Source organism: Triplophysa dalaica, chromosome 25, assembly GCF_015846415.1.
Source record: "Triplophysa dalaica isolate WHDGS20190420 chromosome 25, ASM1584641v1, whole genome shotgun sequence".
Lineage (NCBI taxonomy): Eukaryota > Metazoa > Chordata > Actinopteri > Cypriniformes > Nemacheilidae > Triplophysa > Triplophysa dalaica.
This window is the reverse complement of record NC_079566.1, coordinates 12,079,481-12,096,690: the sequence shown is the minus strand read 5'-3', so window position 1 is coordinate 12,096,690 and position 17,210 is coordinate 12,079,481. Positions and strand designations below refer to the sequence as shown.

Genomic DNA, 17,210 nt, shown 5'->3' with positions numbered 1-17,210 from the left:
TTTTCTGGTACCACTTCCGGGTACAACCTATTCCTCCCGCCAAATTCTGAAACATACGTCAACCTGAGATAGGTAAGTTTCTTTTCATGAGTTTACACTATTAACAAGTTATAAATGCTGTTTTATACAAGGTGACATTGACAGTAGTGTTTGGTTTAGATTTTAGCTAGATATTTTGTACTTTAGTAACGACGAGCGATGCAGTTTAAGCCAAAGTCAATCCTTTTTCCATCTTTGTCCCGCATGCAGGCGTCAAACTAGGGCTGTGCACAAATACAACAAACTATCGGAATATTTTGTACGATAGTGTATCGATAGTCCAACCTCTACTATCTATCTTACTCTATCATTTTTAAAATCACGTTTTAATGTAATATACATACAGCCATTGTCTGAAGCGGGAGCCTCCAGCTTCCAGAAGCGCGCGCGTGTGCCTTGATTTTGATGATACGTGTATAAAGCGCGCATGTAAACGCATTCATTGCGATTCAGTGGAAGCACGATGTGGAGCAAAGGCACAGTTTTTTTTAAATCGACAGACAATGGGGATGTTTCTGCGGGTAACACAAGACTGTAAAGTTGCAAAAGCGAAAGTGAAACTATCCTCATGCTCCCTTGTCAAACAATGACAGAGATATTCAATATTCCGTCCTAAAATGCAATCTAAAGGCCAATTCTATCGAATTGGACTGCAGCCCAAAACAAATCTGCTGAAAAAACAACAGAACCCTGCCCAAAACACAATAGATTATTTAATGGTTATGTGGAAATTGTGTAGGTTTTAATGGAAACAATCAGAGCTTCTACTGGTATGTGATGGATTGTATTGGTGGGATATAAAAAATATCCCAGGTGGACCGCAGCAAGTTTTTATTCAAATTCAAATTGTATTATAAAAAAGTAGCTGTTGCAATGTATTGCAATGAATGGCAAAATGTATGTCAAGGTTCAGCAAGTAAGACAAGGAGAGAATCCACGTGCAGTAAAATATTGAATCAAAACAACACATAAGGGTAGATCAATAGTCAAAGAAACACGAGGGAGCACATACACAACTAAAAACATTCGCAAATATACGAGTAATTTGCGCGTAAAACAGACCTTCCTGAAAACTTTCCCCCAGATTCACAAATCCTTCGTAAACGTCAATTTCGTAGTTAAATGTGTGTGTTCATGAATTCCAATCACTCGAAACAGGGCCCGCATGCACGCTCATTCACAATTAGCATAATCCACACCCCTATGAATTATAGCCACGCAAATTAGGTATGTAGAATTGCTGGAATCCACCGGACTTTATAATCTGCTTTGAACCTTTATTGAATAAATGCATAAGATTGTCTACTTATAGGCTATATGATAAAAAAATCAATCAAATTGTGTCGCCAGCGCGTTTTAGCCATCTTAAATAATAATACCTGGTGCTCTTCTGAAAACGACCAGCGGGTGGCGCTTGAGAACGCTTTGGATGCACTCCGCGTCATTCCGGAGATGCGTTGGATGCTCTGATTTCCGCAACACTTAGCATACTTTTTACTAGTATTTTATTTCGAATGATATTACTGAATATGAAAATGCAGTAACCATATTAACTTCTGTATTGTTGCGTTGTATGATGGTTGGTCAATCTAGTGTTGGTTCCGCCTCTTCTCCACGGCTGTGTTAAAAAGGGGACAGTGACTATTTACACGTGGTATGGAGCAGGTGTACAATTCTTTCGTACCAACTAACATTTTGAAAATACGAAGATTTGCACACGAAAGATTTGCACAAAAAATCTTTCTGCTCGTGTTTCATGAAAGAGGCCCAAGGACTTTATATGAAGAGCTCTTTTCCAAAACGCTATAAATCCATTTTAGTAGTTTTCATGAAAATGACATTTTTTTACCTAGACCCGCATGCATACACTTTATACATCGAAATTAAAAGCACTGTCAAAAAAAGAACACACATTTACGATAACATTATGCGTTCTGGTGTATAGGTGTATCCTATGCGGAAGTTTTTTATTGCCTAAACGTGACGCACAAATAAATTCTCCTCCCACTTCACATCTGTTCCAAGTGCTAAGAACATTCAAACACAAATAAATGTGAATATTAAGCATACATTTATTGTAAATGTGTGTTCTTTTTTTGACAGTGATGTTGATGTTTAATTCTTCAATAAATCAATGCTGTTTGTCACCCTTTAACGTTTCTGTATGTTTTATAAATATCTAGCCAATGAAAGGTATGAAAATGTTGTTCTTATTTCCAAATACACTTACATTGACCTCCCTGTTCTTCCCTTATATGAAATGTGGCAGCGGTGTTTCAGTGCTTCCGGGCTTCATTAAGACTTTATAATGTCCTCCGTTAACGTTGAGGGTTGTGATGACTGTAAGATGAGTGAAGAGGGAGATGAAGACGACAGGAGTGTTGGAGATCGGTGAGAATTACACAAGTGTCATAAAAATTTGTCTTGACAAAAGACATTCAAAAACAAAGTCATGTAGATTAGCACAGAATTAAAAAAAATGGCGTACTAGTTTTCTTCATAAAAGCCTGTATTATAAAAGACAGTGCTTAGAAAACGTTTTTAACATTGAGTTTAGCATGCCCAACGTCATGCTTCTTAGGTGCAGTGTGAATACTATCTGTTATTATGGACTTGAAAATGATATTAGGTTATTGGGTGCTTGTGCTATGAGTGTCCTCAACAGGGCTAAATGTTCTACTAATATGAGCATAATAAAGATTTGTTATGTCATAGAATAAATGTTTTTGACTGAAATCATCACAAATTTCAATGCACTGTGTAAAACAGAAAATGTATGCAAATCTGGAGTTTGTATTCATCTATAAAAGCGAATTATTTTGTTTTTATTACCAGACCGAATTTTGCTCTTGTTACCTTGCAAGATACAGAAGAAATGATGGTAATGCCATCAAAATGGTTAAACACAGACAAGACGCAATGTCGCTGGCCCCCATTCAGATCACCAGAGAAGTTAACAGAAGCTGTTAGAGACGGGCTTGAACCTCCAACAGCAGGGAAACCATGGGAGATGTTAAATATAGTCCTTCATAAAGAATATGGTAACACTGTTTAAAATGTTACATTGAACCCGTTCATGTTTTATGATTTGTAATATAACACAATATGTAACTGTCTTTATGCAGACACTTTTGAGGAGGCTATAAAGAAACAAGAAGAACTAAAAGAACAGAAAGATGGGTAAGTGTACCTAACAGCAACAGTGTCAACAAGATCATACTGGGGTTAAAATGAAGTTTAAAAAAAAATGAAGCAACAAGATACTGTTTGTGAATGTTGGGATGATGCCCACACCAATAAATTATTCTGGACCAATGGCAATAAGTTGTTCATACATGACGTCGTGACAGTGCAGATGGAGAGCAGGAATTGATTCTCTACATACACTGTAAAAAATTTGACATTAAAAAAGTTGACATAACATAAAATTGTAAGGCAACTTGCTGCACAGCTTTTGAGTTTACTCAACTTTTAAACAAAGTAGTTCACTTAACTTAATTCACTGAGTAAAGTCACATGTTTACCAATTTATATTCTTTTGTTCAGCTGATTGAGTTTTTATAGCTAAAAAAACTTAGAAAATTATACAATTTCAACTTTTAATGTTATTTTCACTTGACTTAATAAAGTATGTACAGTTGACTAAAAATGTTGATTACAAGGTAAAAAAATTAAGATACTACAGGCTTGATATTTTGGTCCAGGTTTTATTTTAAACCAGCAGCAACACGTTGGTGTGGAAATGGAAAAAACAAACAATGTTTACCACTTTAGCCATACTCATCGTTAAAAAAGAAATAAAAAAAGAGTAGACAGAAGAATAAAACTTTTACATTCAAAGTGCTAACATTCAACTGGTCATAAATACTTTAAATGTTCTATCTTTTAAATGTTTTACATTTTAAATTGTAAACACTGAATATGTTACAACTGAGCAGCTTTATACCATAAGTGCAAGTTAACGTTTGTGCTGTAAGTGCTGGAACAGTGGCACCAATGTTTATCACAACCTCAAGTTAACAGTTTAAACAAAAATGAGTCAAACAAAATGCAAGCAAATAGCAAAAAAAAAAAAACGATCTACTTGCATCTTAAATGTAAGATACAAACATCTCAAATGCATCTCACAGTAATAGCTTAGTTTTGAGGGACTGTACCCTAGCAGAGCAATGAGTGCCCATCTCCATAAACACTTTCTCAATAACCTCAAAAGTGTATTTCAGTTGCTTTGGGTACTCAAAGTCCAAGGCAAACAGAAGGCCAAACAGGTGTGCAAGTGCAGACTGCAAGTCTGGAGCATCTCTCAGTACAATCACCTCCTGCAACACAACAGCAAATTTTGTGACACTGGGCAGTGTGCTGGGGGGAGCATCATCTTCAATTACAATAAGGATTCCCACCTTCATCCCTCTGGTCTGTCTGTCCTCTGGAGTCTTGTCCTTATAATAAAAAGAATAAAATCAATATCACTTGACACCAACAAACAACAAAAACGAACTATAAAGTATCCTATAACAATGTGCTCTTAGGTATGCATCCCATTTACAGAATCAGCAAGATGTTTATCATTTTATATAGTAAATACACAAATTACAATTGGCTCTTTTTTGATTTAGTACTACCCTGAATAAGCTATATCACAAAAAAGCAATTATAACAACTAAGATGGTATATTTTCAGTCATTATTCAGTTTCATTGCAAAATCTACCACAAAATATAAGTGATTGGTGACTGAGGCTGTCATGTTAACTGTAATAAATTTCATACCCAATCATTGACCAAATTCATGTTGTATTTGCAAAAATATACTTTATATCAAAAATGATCCAGTGAATCATCAAAACAATCTGTTTGCTGTTAACACAAAAATTCACATTCCTATTAATAACTCATGGTCATGTGGCAAGATGTTGTATATCTGTTGAAGTAATGAAACATACTCACCAGGCATGTTTTAAAAAGTACAGAGGAATCTTCTCGTAGAAACATGGGGAGACCTTCCAGGACGGTTTGCTGTCAGTGAGTGACAAAATTTGTGGTCTAAAAAGTGGGTACAAAACAGCGACAAACAAAAAAAATATTGTAATGCACTGTTATTAATTTAAACTTTTTATGAGTTTGCATGTATGTCTGAAGTCATAAAGCCTATGCCAATGAGCCAATTAATAAAATTAGATGGGTTAAATAGGAAATCAGTATTGTATGCAGTATACTATTCAGAACCAAAATCAGTCTAATCAGCTAGTGAACACTTGACATACATTGTCATATTCCTTCAAAAATATCTTCCGAAAATGTTCTTTATAGAAAATAAAATAGCACATGGCTCTGATTAATCTGCTTTTTTAAATTATCTATCTATTGGTAACTTTGACATTAACAAGTTACCTGCTGATCAAGCTTGTTGAGAAGATCTTCCATTTCTGTTCCAAATGCCCCCTTTCTTGCTCTGTATAGCTTGAGGAGTTGCGGAGTGTGCTGGTGTATTGATGCTCTGAATGTCTTGAGGAGGTCCACACTAGTGATACGTTTGAACTCATTACATAACTGGTGATAGAAATAAAACAGGTCTTGGTTGTAACATTGTTTAACTTGCTTCAAATGTGTTACAACAGACATTTACAAGCAAGACAACAATAACATGTTTTAAATGCATATTTGTGGATAGCAAAATACATTTGCAAATAAGTTCAAAATTCATTGATTTTTGCACATGTATTTGTTAATAATATTAAATCTAAATCAACTCCATAAAATGATACTTACTTTAAATGAGACGATTGCAGTCTTGTCGACACCGTTGAGTAGTCTGCAAAACACGTGAGAGCCTAGCCAGGCTTCGAAGGGCACAGGAATTTTTTTTGCAGATGTTTATTGACTCTGATCTCAGTCTGAAACGTAAAAATTCTAATATTAGGCCACTGTAGCGTGTGTGAATAAAAATTTCAGATAAAGAGTCGCCTTTAAAATAATTCTTTATATTTGTTTACTGCAAAAATTGCCAAATTAAATAGTAAATGTGTCAGTGGAATAACGTCAAAGTTACTTTGAAATAAACAAACTTGTTCTGAACTTAACTTACCACGATTGCCTCAGGTTCTATTCAAATTTTTTTACATGCTATATGCTGAAGTTGGGAGACTTGTTAAAAGTTAAGCATCCTCGCGGCAAAAAAAAATTATACAGTGCATAACTAGCCGTAACCACGGCTCTGCGATCAAGCAGATACATGCTACTTTTACAAAATACTTCAATGCATATAGCCTACTTATTACTTACATAAAACGATGGCTTTGAGTGGAAACACGTTGGCTGTAAGTAGATCCATTAGTCTCGCACGCTGATGCTAATTGCTAAAAAAGTCTCCTTCGTCCAGCAGTCTGACTCTGTCCGTTGGAGCGCGCTTCATTGCACATGCGCCAACCTCGTGATCGTTACAATGCGCATGCTCCAACCTCCAACCCAACTTCTATGGTTGTTAACTTGCATTTATTAATCGAATTTACAAGTAATAATAGGTTAGTCCAACGGTTGTTGAACCAACTTCTTTTCACTGGTTAAGCCAACTTTTTTGCATCTATTTGTCCAGTTAACTAAAAGATAATCATTAGTCTAACTTTTTGTGAGTTGGATTTTTTACAGTGTAGGAATTCACTATCATAGACTCAAAATGCCTATGTTTTGCATTGTTTATGCAATCATGATCGATTTGATCATCCATAAACAATGCAAAGCATAGGCATTTTGAGTTCAAAATCACTTCCTAGCGGGTATTCCAGAAAGCTGGTTATGTGACATAGCGGGTAAGTTTAAGGGAGATGGTGGTCTAGTGGGTTAAACCACTGAACTGGTAATCAAAAGGTTGCTGGTTCGATCCCAGCAGCCAGCACCAGTGTGTCCTTGAGCAAGACACTTTACTCCATGTTGCTCCAGGGGGATTGTCCCTGTAATAAGTGCAACTGTAAGTCGCTTTGGATAAAAGCGTCTGCCAAATGACTAAATGTAAATGTAAGGGTTAGTTAGCTGATGACCAGATCTACAGTCAAAAACTTTAAGCTTTCCGGCCGTTTCCATGGTGACTTGTGAAATCTGTGATCCATTGACAATGTCTTCATGTTGTTGCTGTGAGCGTGTGTTAACTCTGGATATCTTGCGAGAGGTTGATAAAACTTACTTTACAAATGGGTTCTGTAACTGACATCCCCCGATTAAGCAAGATTTGGGGTTCAGGGTTTAACTGATGGTAAGTTAACCCTGCTTTCTGGACTACCCCCTTGCTCTCCATCTGCATCTCATGTATCATCAGAACACCGTGTCTGCAAACAAGCTATTAGGTGTTTTTTAGCGGTGTAACGGTACGTGTATTTGTACCGAACCATCACTGGTCAAATTCCACATAGAAATAGGGCTGGGCGATATGACAAAAATGTAAACTCGATAGTTTATTTCTATATTGATGGAAAACGATATTTATTTCGATAAATAATTAATTAAAAAACTTAATTTAAAATAATCGATTTTAAATAAAGTTATTAACAAAACAGTCTAACAAAAGTAAACTTTAAGGGGCGGTGTCCCCGTGAGGGCTAGTCCTAGACTAAGACTAGTCCAAGACTAAAGTTAATGCTACAGCTGTCTAAACTGTAGAGAGCTTGTACTAACATATCTTAAAATACATCAGTGTCATTGTTTTGTCTCAAGATGCACACCAGTAATGTTTGTTTGTAAGGCATGTTTGTAAAACCTTCTTAAATGTCCTTACTTATTTTTCCATTTTTACATGATTTTTTAACAATATATTGTTCACTGATGTAAAACTAGAAATTAGTCAAGATATATTCTTTCTGTTATTCACACAGAATGTATGCAGTCGTTACCCTGCAAGAGTCAAATGAGCTGACTGTGATACCAGTGAATTGGTTAAAGACACAGTGCTACTGGCCTCCATTCAAGACACCAAAGGAGTGCTTAGAAGCTGTAAAAAACAGACTTGAACCCGTCAAGAGAAAAAGTCCTTGGGAACTAGTAAATATGGATCTTCATGGAGAATATGGTAAAGGTTTAAATCTGACTTTTGATGTGTTTTTTTTAATAAGGTTCATAAAATGAGACAATAAAAGAAAAATTGATAAAGCAGAGTGCACAAAGTAGTAACTTATCTCAAGCAAACCTTTGAACAGTATTTAACAGTGTTTCATATTGATTATCAAGTAATGTTCAACTTTCTAACACCTTGTCTACACCTTGTGTTTAGTCGAGTTGCGTCCGTTGTGGACGGTGTAAGATTAAGATATCTCACAGATTATTTTTCAATAAAGTACTCAAGCAGTATAATTGCATATCTTGCAGCCACCTATCAGCAGGCTAGAGAGAAACAAGAAGCAATTAGTGAGCAGATGGAACGGTAAGTAATAAAATTTGGATTCTAATTAAAAATGGATTCTTTCAGTTTATTACAGTAGATTCATTGGTAACACTTTATAATAACTGCACGCTATGAATCATTAGTTAAGCCTCAGTACATAGTTAATTAATAATTTATGAAGCATTGGCCCCACATTAATAGACATTAGTAAGCAGTTTATAAATACAGCTATAAATGCTTTGTTCTTGATTGATAAGCATGTATATAATATGCTTAATAATCAAATTTTCATACTTTATTAAGGATGAATTCATCATTTCTAAATTAAAGATTACATTACTTACAAACCAGTTAGTTAGGTGTTGTCAGTGGTTCATGAGATCATTTAGAAAGTGTAAGTAAATGATTAATAAACTCTCTGAATGCACATTTATACATCTTATTATTCTGACATATAGTAACAGTTACTTAATTTGTTAATAAATGCTTTTATAATAAACATTCCTGCTGTAATTCATGATTAATTAAGGTAGTTATAAAACATTTACTAGTTGTTAGAGAACTATTTTTTGTGAGCTCATCTAAAGTGAGGACTATGTATGCCTTGTAAAGCATTTACAAATGAGAGTTGCATATCACTTCACAATTATATTTTTTCTGGAGGTGTGCAGGAATTACATTTTTTTCAGAAGTTTATTTTTCATTTTATATCAATTCATTTAATTCGGTTGTACAATTTTAATTTTGCAGAGGTTTATTATTTATTTTATATTAAATCGTTTTATATTCATTAATATGTACAGTTGTACAGTTTAATTTCTTTTGCATCTTGAAATAAATATTTCTATGTTCTGTTCTGTCCTGTTTTGTGTTTTTCCTATTTCTGTTTAGAAGATAACTGAGCCTTTAACTCTCATTTGTAAATGCTTTACAAGGCATACATAGTCCTCACTTTAGATGAGCTCACAAAAAATAGTTATCTAACAACTAGTAAATGTTTTATAACTACCTTAATTAATCCTGAATTACAGCAGGAATGTGTGTTAAAAAAGCATTTATTAACAAATTAAGTAACTGTTACTATATGTCAGAATAATAAGATGTATAAATGTGCATTCAAAGAGTTTATTAATCATTTACTTACACTTTCTAAATGATCTCATGAACCACTGACAACTCCTAACTAACTGGTTTGTAAGTAATGTAATCCTTAATTTAGAAATGATGAATTCATCCTTAATAAAGTATGAAAATTTGATTATTAAGCATATTATATACATGCTTATAAATCAAGAACAAAGCATTTATAGCTGTATTTATAAACTGCTTACTAATGTCTATTAATGTGGGGCCAATGCTTCATAAATGATTAATTAACTATGTACTGATGCTTAACTAATGTTTCATAGCGTGCAGTTATTATAAAGTGTTACCGATTCATTGCATACAATTCCTTTAAATCATATAATTGTATAACCTATAACTTACAAATATATATGTAAATATATTTAGGCCCTCTACCTCTCTAAAAACAAACAATCCATCTACACCGCAGACATCATGCTCCACTCAAACCTTTGGTGAGATCAATCCTGAGATTAATCTCTTTTTGAATTCTGAAGTGTAAATATATTTTTGTTTGACCAGAGTACAGATCTTCTGGTTTGTTGAAAATTAATCTTGTTTTGTAGCTTTAAAAAATGATTGATGATTATACATTCTTGAATAATGTGTTAAAAGGTGTTAAAAGAAAACGCGACAAGTCACCAGATATTACAGTGCAGCCTCTGCTAACCGCAGGCAAGTACATTTTGAATTTGAATGCCTTTTTATTAGAAATGTGGTTCTAATTTAGTAGAAATTCTAGTTAGTTGTCACATTCCATGGGCATATGTGGGTATTTACCAGAAATGTTCCTGGTTAGAGGTCATGCAAGTAGGGAACGAGTAGTTGAATCTGGGTGGCTCACTTTCTGTTGATCATTACTTGCTATATATCACTACATATTTACTTGTTTTCTGTCTTGAGCTGTATTACTTTTGTTGTTTTTGACACTCTTCATTTTCAACACTTTAATCCCCTCAATGGATACAATTAGCCGATCGAGAATCAAGTGTAATGCTGGCTACTGTAAGAAATTGTTTGTGCAAAATATTATTTTCTTTAATAAAAATTACTCTTAAGGGAACATAAATATGGACCCAAAGACGAAATCAAAGCAGATCATGGAAGAAATTAAAGAAAAAGTTCAGGCAATCCAGGACACAGACCCCACCTTTACTACAATAAAAACTCACATTCTGTAAGTGTTTCAAATATTTATGATTCATTTTTAAAATAGTTTACTAATATTTGCCGTCTATCATGATGTACAGAGATGCCATTTCAAAGATGGATAAAGACACCAGAAGGAAGACAACCATTGGGATTTTTGGCAGGACAGGAGAAGGGAAAAGCTCTTTATTAAACGCAGTACTGGGAGATCAGTTTTTACTGCCATCTGGTGGTTTTGGTGCATGTACAGCTGTTATAACACAAGTGGAGGCAAATCTGAATGACTCCAACTACATAGCAGAGATTGATCTCATTTCTAAAGAGGTTTGTTCGTTGATATAAAATGATTTATCTTCTATAAAAAAAAATTATGGAAATAAAGGATTTGTGATGTGTGCTTTGGCAGGAATGGGAAGATGAGTTCGCTCTTTCAGATAAAAGAGAGGAAAACGAATTAATAGAAATGACTAAAGAAAGGATCACTGCCCTGTTTGGAGCTGAGGCAGAAGAGAAAACATTAGAGGAGCTGAAGAGAGATGACAAATATAAAGAAATATTAAATGTTTTGTCTACAGGAAAGAAGATCATGTCAAGCAGTGATGTAAGTTACAAAGCTTAATATTTCATGATTAAACAGAAAAATAAATGAGCATTCCTACATTTACATTTACATTTATGCATTTGGCAGACACTTTTATCCAAAGCGACTTACATTGCATTATCCTATACATTCGTTTCTAAGTATGTGCAATCCCCTGGGATCGTACCCAAGACATTGCTCTTATCACTGAGCTACAGTAAAGGGAGAAATAAAGAATAATAAAGAAATAATTCTTTTTTATGAGAGCTTTAAGTGAAATTACATTTTGTTGTAACATTCGTTCTTCTTAACTATAATATATTTTGACTCTCCTAACAGCCGTCTGCGTTTGCCAGCGATGTTGTATGTTACATAGAAAATAGTGTAGCAAATCCCGGTGGCTGGTACTGGCCGCTTGTGAAGAGTCTGACGATCAAAATCCCAAAATCTTGTGAACTCTTGGAGCACATTGTCCTCATTGATCTTCCTGGGACTGGAGACTGCAACAAGATCAGAGATGACCTCTGGAAAACTGTAGACATACCGTAACTTTTTACAATAAATATTTTTAATAACAGTAGAGTATAACAATTTATTCCGTTTGTTTATTTTTTAGAAAATAAGAGAGTGCTCTGCTGTGTGGATTGTAAGTGACATCAAGCGAGCGATTACAGACAGAGACCCTTGGGGAATATTAGAGCATTGCATTGAAGATTTGGGACCTGGAGGAGAATGCAAACATGTAAACTTCATCTGTACTAAAACTGATGATATGAAACCAGCAGAATACCTCAAGTGAGAATAAGAAGCTCTTTTTTATCACACGGCATCTTGCAAAATGAATGAATGAGCCATTATTATAAAACATTGACTTTTCTATTTACTGATTTCTGTTCAGATCTGCAAAGCTTACGGAGGCCCAGATTTCAGGACATGGTTTAGTAAATAACAACAGCTTATTTTCTCAATTATTTAGTTAATACTGAATATTCAGTCCGTCATATTAAGTGTCTGTTGTCAAACACAGTTTAAGAGACCACACTACAATTATTTTAGTCCACTTGACTACAGTGGTATTTTATTGGGTGAACTGTTAGAAAATCAAATGATGTCCGATTAATAAAATGTACTTAGTTCATAATGTATTATTTATTCATACTACATATAAATTCCATCTCATTCATCTACATGTTTTACTACACTCTCTAACGTTTTGGTCTTTGTTAAGGATGTGAAAACAAAGTGCATACTTCATAGAAATGACCTTGCACAGAAAACAATAACAGAAAAATTGCAAAGTTCTAAAAGTGAAGTAAGTATATATCATTACAACATTGTAATATTTACTTGTGGAAATCTTTAAATAATCAAAATAATTCAGAAGTCCTTAGAAACCTTGTCTTAAAAAAGATAAACAAACAAGATTGAGGTTGTCTAATAAGCACTCTGTTGGACATATTCTTTAAAATAGGTGATTTTTCACCTGTGCCCCATTTTCTGTTTTAGCTCATTTGGACTTTGCTTATCTGTAGTTTCTTACTTTTACCTAAATTCCTTCCAATACTAGTGCTAAAAATAGCTTGTTAAGCAAATTTCTGTTTAGTTAACAATTCCCCTTTAACATCCTCAACTTTACATCAAAACAATTCTACCTTTTTTTTATTACTTATTATATCTCATATGTAGACTATATGTGATTGGCTTATACTTTCATGGTTAAATACTCTATAATTTCTGACATTTATAACAGAGTTTTATATTGATCAGTGTGTTTCCTGGGTTTTGATGGAAGACTGGTGTGTTTGATTTTGTTATGAAACTTAGCATGATTTGTTGTGTTGAGATGTGTTTATATTTTTAAGGAAATGATTTATGATGTATTTTTTATTTTTAAAATACAGGAATCAAAGGAAAGATTCATCACTGATGTTTTCACTGTAAGCTCCGAAGCATTCTTTGATCCAGAATTAAATCTGAAGGATGTAGAAACAGGTACTGCAACCTATCACGCAAAGAAAAGGGAAAGTGTGATGTTTTATTATGCTGAAATATTTTCTGTATTAAATAACAAATAAAGTTTAAAATGATCTTGTAGAGATACCTAAACTGAGGGATATCCTGATAAACCAAAACAAGAGCATCAACCAAAAACTGACCAGAGATTATATCAATGAAGCAAAAGGAATTTTGTCCTTGATCCAAAGCGTCCAACTTGATAAAGATAAAAACATGGTATGAATTTCTTATAATAATATATGCAAAAGTGTTAAGACATATACCATTAAATGATGCTGTAATTCACATATTTGTATAATGAATCCTCAAGGAACTGAAGACAAACCTAGAGAAAGAACTGAAGCTGCTGGATGATCATTTTGAAGATCTTTATGAGAATCTGAAGAAATGTCTCTCAAAGGGTGTAGAAGAATCAGTGAGATTGTGTGTTAAGACCACACAAGACATGTTATCATCTGTAAGTTGTGTATAGGTGCAGTTTTCTGCTTTTTATCTGCTGTCATGTCATTTTTTCCTTCATGTCGTTTTTTTGAGGCTCGGCCAAAATCTAACAGAGGATTTCACAGAATTTTTCGAGCCATGTGTGAGAGAGGAGGATCCTACTGGCCAAAAAAAAGGAATGAACCTTTAAATTTAAACAAGTGTTTGTCCAAACACATGTACGACAGCATTAATAAGGAGTTTGGGTTGATGTTTCCGTGAGTTCCTCTTTTTCAATTTCCCCCTTTAGTTAAGAAATGTTATCAATACAATTTACCCGTGTTGTCTCAGTTTATTCACATACAAATTATTATATTATTATAAATATAAACAAAACATGATTATCCTTTATTGAGACTTTCAGGTCTAAGTAAAATGGTCTGGCAGTTATTCAACATGATGCACTTCTTTGTTCTCTGCACTTCTCTGTTGTTAGCTAGAATATTTTGTGATAAATGTAGGTGAATGACTATTAGTTGCATTTTATTTACAAATGATAGAACAATTTACAAACATGTAAATGTAGTAATGACACATACATTTGAACATTATTAATGAAGATTATTACACTTTGTAATACTTGATTCTGATTGGCCAATCGTGACAATCCAAGGTCAGTGTTTTCCTGATAATGACCTCTTGAAACGAAAAATGCACAGTGTTTGGAGGGCTGTGAGTCATGTTGATAGGCCTAGTTTTATATGACTTGTAAAGGAAATATTTACGTAGTTTTAATATGATGTTATATTTACAAATTATCATACCAATCTGAATATTTGTCTCATTTGAATTAAGTGTATTGCCTTAATACTAAAAGTAAATTTACAGAAGGTCTGCATTTGTTATAAATGAGGTATTTAAATAAATAAATAACTTGTGACATTATCAGCTATAGGGAGATGGTGGTCTAGTGGGTTAAACCACTGAACTGGTAATCAAAAGGTTGCTGGGTTACCAGCATACCACCAGATGCACAAAGGCCTTGAAAAAAAGAAAGTTGTTTTACCTAAACTTGGATTGTCTAGATTGTGATTTTTTAATCCTTTTCTTTAATTTTTATGTTTTGCTTCATTTTCTTGGGTCTAGTGTTGATGATAATAACAAAACAGAGAAATCAATGCAGGTTGAATCTCAGCAGCTAGTATAACAAGAATATAGGTAAATCAAAGACTGTAATTGAGTCGAATAGGATTGTGGGCTGTGATCTAAGGGGACAAAGATTGGTTGAAAAACTGGAGAAAGTTTTGAGTATTTGTGTTGTTTAAACATCATTACTCTGAACCCTCTAACAGGAAAACAAACTGAAGGCATCACTCAGCAGAGTCATCGTAGAAAAGAAGAAGGAAATCTACTTAACAATCTATACAGCCATTAAGAGGAAAATGGCTCCGGGCTACAAGAGTTAACCACCATTAATATCCACATAAACATAAACACTATAGTTGTTTTATAAAAGTAGTACATCTTAAAATCTGTTGGTTTTAAACAAGAAAGTCTTGTGTAAAAGAAAATGAATGAATATGAAATGTTGTTTTCTCCAGAAGCTGCTGAGGAAAAAGGTGAAGGATCCATGCAGAGGATGGAGAAAGCAATAATGGAAACAATCGATGAGTTAAAAGTTCAAATGTTCAATGAGGCAAAAGTAGAAATGCTTGAGATGTTCAACAACTTGAAGGTGTTTTTTGTTACACTTATGAATTATGAATGTCACAAGTGCTGTCTGATGAGTTTGATTCATATGAGTTATGATCAAGTTCTTGAAATATATACTCCAAATCATGTACCTTCCCAACTATCTTGTGCACAAACAGACGCGTATAATGAAAACTCTTGAAACAGAGCTGAAGAGTTCAGTGAACCACTCGCTTTCACAAATCAGCAAATTCAACCTCTTGGGTAAGAGACAATATTTAATAAAAATCTCTTTTAATAAATGATCTTGAGGATTGAATAATTATTTTGAATAGTTGATTAATATGCTTTAAGCTGAAATTCTTCATGTGTTTCGTCTAGATGTCTCCAGAGAGATTCATGAGCTAGATAAACTATCAGCAGCAGTTTGAGGTCAAGCAGGAGCCTGTTCCAGTCCAATGACCAATCAAAACTGGCCCAATGACCTCAGCCCAAATACCAAAATATGTCAATCCCATACCTTTAATTCATTATTATCATAATTTCTTCTTTAGTAGTAATCACAAACATGCATATGGTTTGCTTTCATAAAAAACAGTTTTCGTTACATAATTTTCGTCACAGTCATTTATCATATATTTCTTAGTTACCCATTTGTTATTCTTATTTTTATTACGGTTGTTTATGTTGGATGCTGTACCTGTCTTATAAGATATTGATCTCCATCTCGTCATAAGAAAATGTTTAGAAACCATATTTCTTCCCACCATTTTTCATTATAAAATATTCCTTTCAATCGATTTAGTATTAAAGTTAAACTCAGATTATTTTTAATTTCTTGTCTGATATTCTATCCTGCATCTCTGTACCAACCGAGTTGATATCTCGATAGGCTTATTCAAACAGTCTGTGGACTTTTCACATGTGTGAGCTTCTAACACATTTTTATACAGTTTGCAAAATGTACTTTTCCATTAATGCATGAGGCAGATGCTTTTATCCAAAGTGAATTATTGTGCAAGGAATTAATTTATGTGTGGTTGCTGGGATTTAACCCATGGCAGTGCATAAATCATTGCGGCTTCCGTATATTTTTTATTATATGTAGAGTTTTTGTCTTTGTAACAAAATATGTGAAGGGAACTGTTGGGTCTTTAAGCAAATTTTAATTTTCAAATGAAATAAATAAGACTAACACAGAAAAAGTACCTGATACAAAACATGAAGCTTTAAAATAAAATTTTAAAGTTTTATCACGTCTTTGAGTCTTGTTTTTAAGTCCTGTGCTGTAGTCCCTTTTGTCAAGGATTTTGTTTTTGATGCATAAACTTTATTTAGGGAGGAAATTTTGTGAACCACTCCACCCCATAAACAAAGCATTTTAAGTATTTTACTATACTATACAAAACATGGCAATGGAATTTTATGATTTCATTTATGACATTAATTTATAATTTATTCCATTATATATTTACTAGCCTTAACACATTTTTATTACATTAATTTGTCATATTTTTTACCATTTTTTATTAATATTCTTTACTAATGATATTATGTTGGATGCTGTATTGTCCTTATAGATATGGGTCTCCAATTTAGGTTCTTCATAACGTCATTAGAAAGAGTTTTGAAACTGTAATTTGGCCACTATCGTTACGGTATAATAATACCTTTACAAACCAGTCAGAGTGAGCATTGAAGCGAAACTCAGATTATTCTTCGTTTTTATTGTTTGTTCTACCTGCTATTCTTCCAACAACTCTGTATCTGTCTGCATTAACTCACAACAGAGTTGATATCTCTGAGTAACAGAGTCAAAGAGA

The 17,210-nt window shown here is 33.7% G+C and overlaps 1 protein-coding gene and 1 long non-coding RNA gene across 2 annotated transcripts; one reads left to right on the top strand and one right to left on the bottom strand.

Moving 5' to 3' along the window:
- The first annotated feature begins 24 nt into the window (after positions 1-24).
- On the top strand, positions 25-16,646 carry LOC130415295 (nuclear GTPase SLIP-GC-like). Its single transcript, XM_056740884.1, has 23 exons — positions 25-72; positions 2,309-2,430; positions 2,875-3,080; positions 3,165-3,219; positions 7,900-8,093; positions 8,390-8,444; positions 9,918-9,985; positions 10,146-10,205; positions 10,590-10,707; positions 10,781-11,003; positions 11,086-11,280; positions 11,599-11,793; positions 11,876-12,054; positions 12,158-12,200; positions 12,488-12,571; positions 13,161-13,251; positions 13,355-13,491; positions 13,586-13,732; positions 13,810-13,973; positions 15,048-15,156; positions 15,297-15,430; positions 15,567-15,651; positions 15,769-16,646. Exons 2-20 carry the CDS (start codon positions 2,348-2,350, stop codon positions 15,058-15,060), a joined length of 2,310 nt encoding a protein of 769 aa, XP_056596862.1. The 5' UTR covers positions 25-72; positions 2,309-2,347; the 3' UTR covers positions 15,061-15,156; positions 15,297-15,430; positions 15,567-15,651; positions 15,769-16,646.
- On the bottom strand, positions 3,752-6,444 carry LOC130415298 (uncharacterized). The gene is made up of 6 exons (XR_008905905.1): positions 6,320-6,444; positions 5,807-5,931; positions 5,429-5,587; positions 4,985-5,080; positions 4,440-4,478; positions 3,752-4,358 (listed from the first exon to the last, which is right to left on the bottom strand). It is a non-coding gene; the product is annotated as an uncharacterized LOC130415298 (long non-coding RNA).
- Positions 16,647-17,210: the final 564 nt, after the last annotated feature.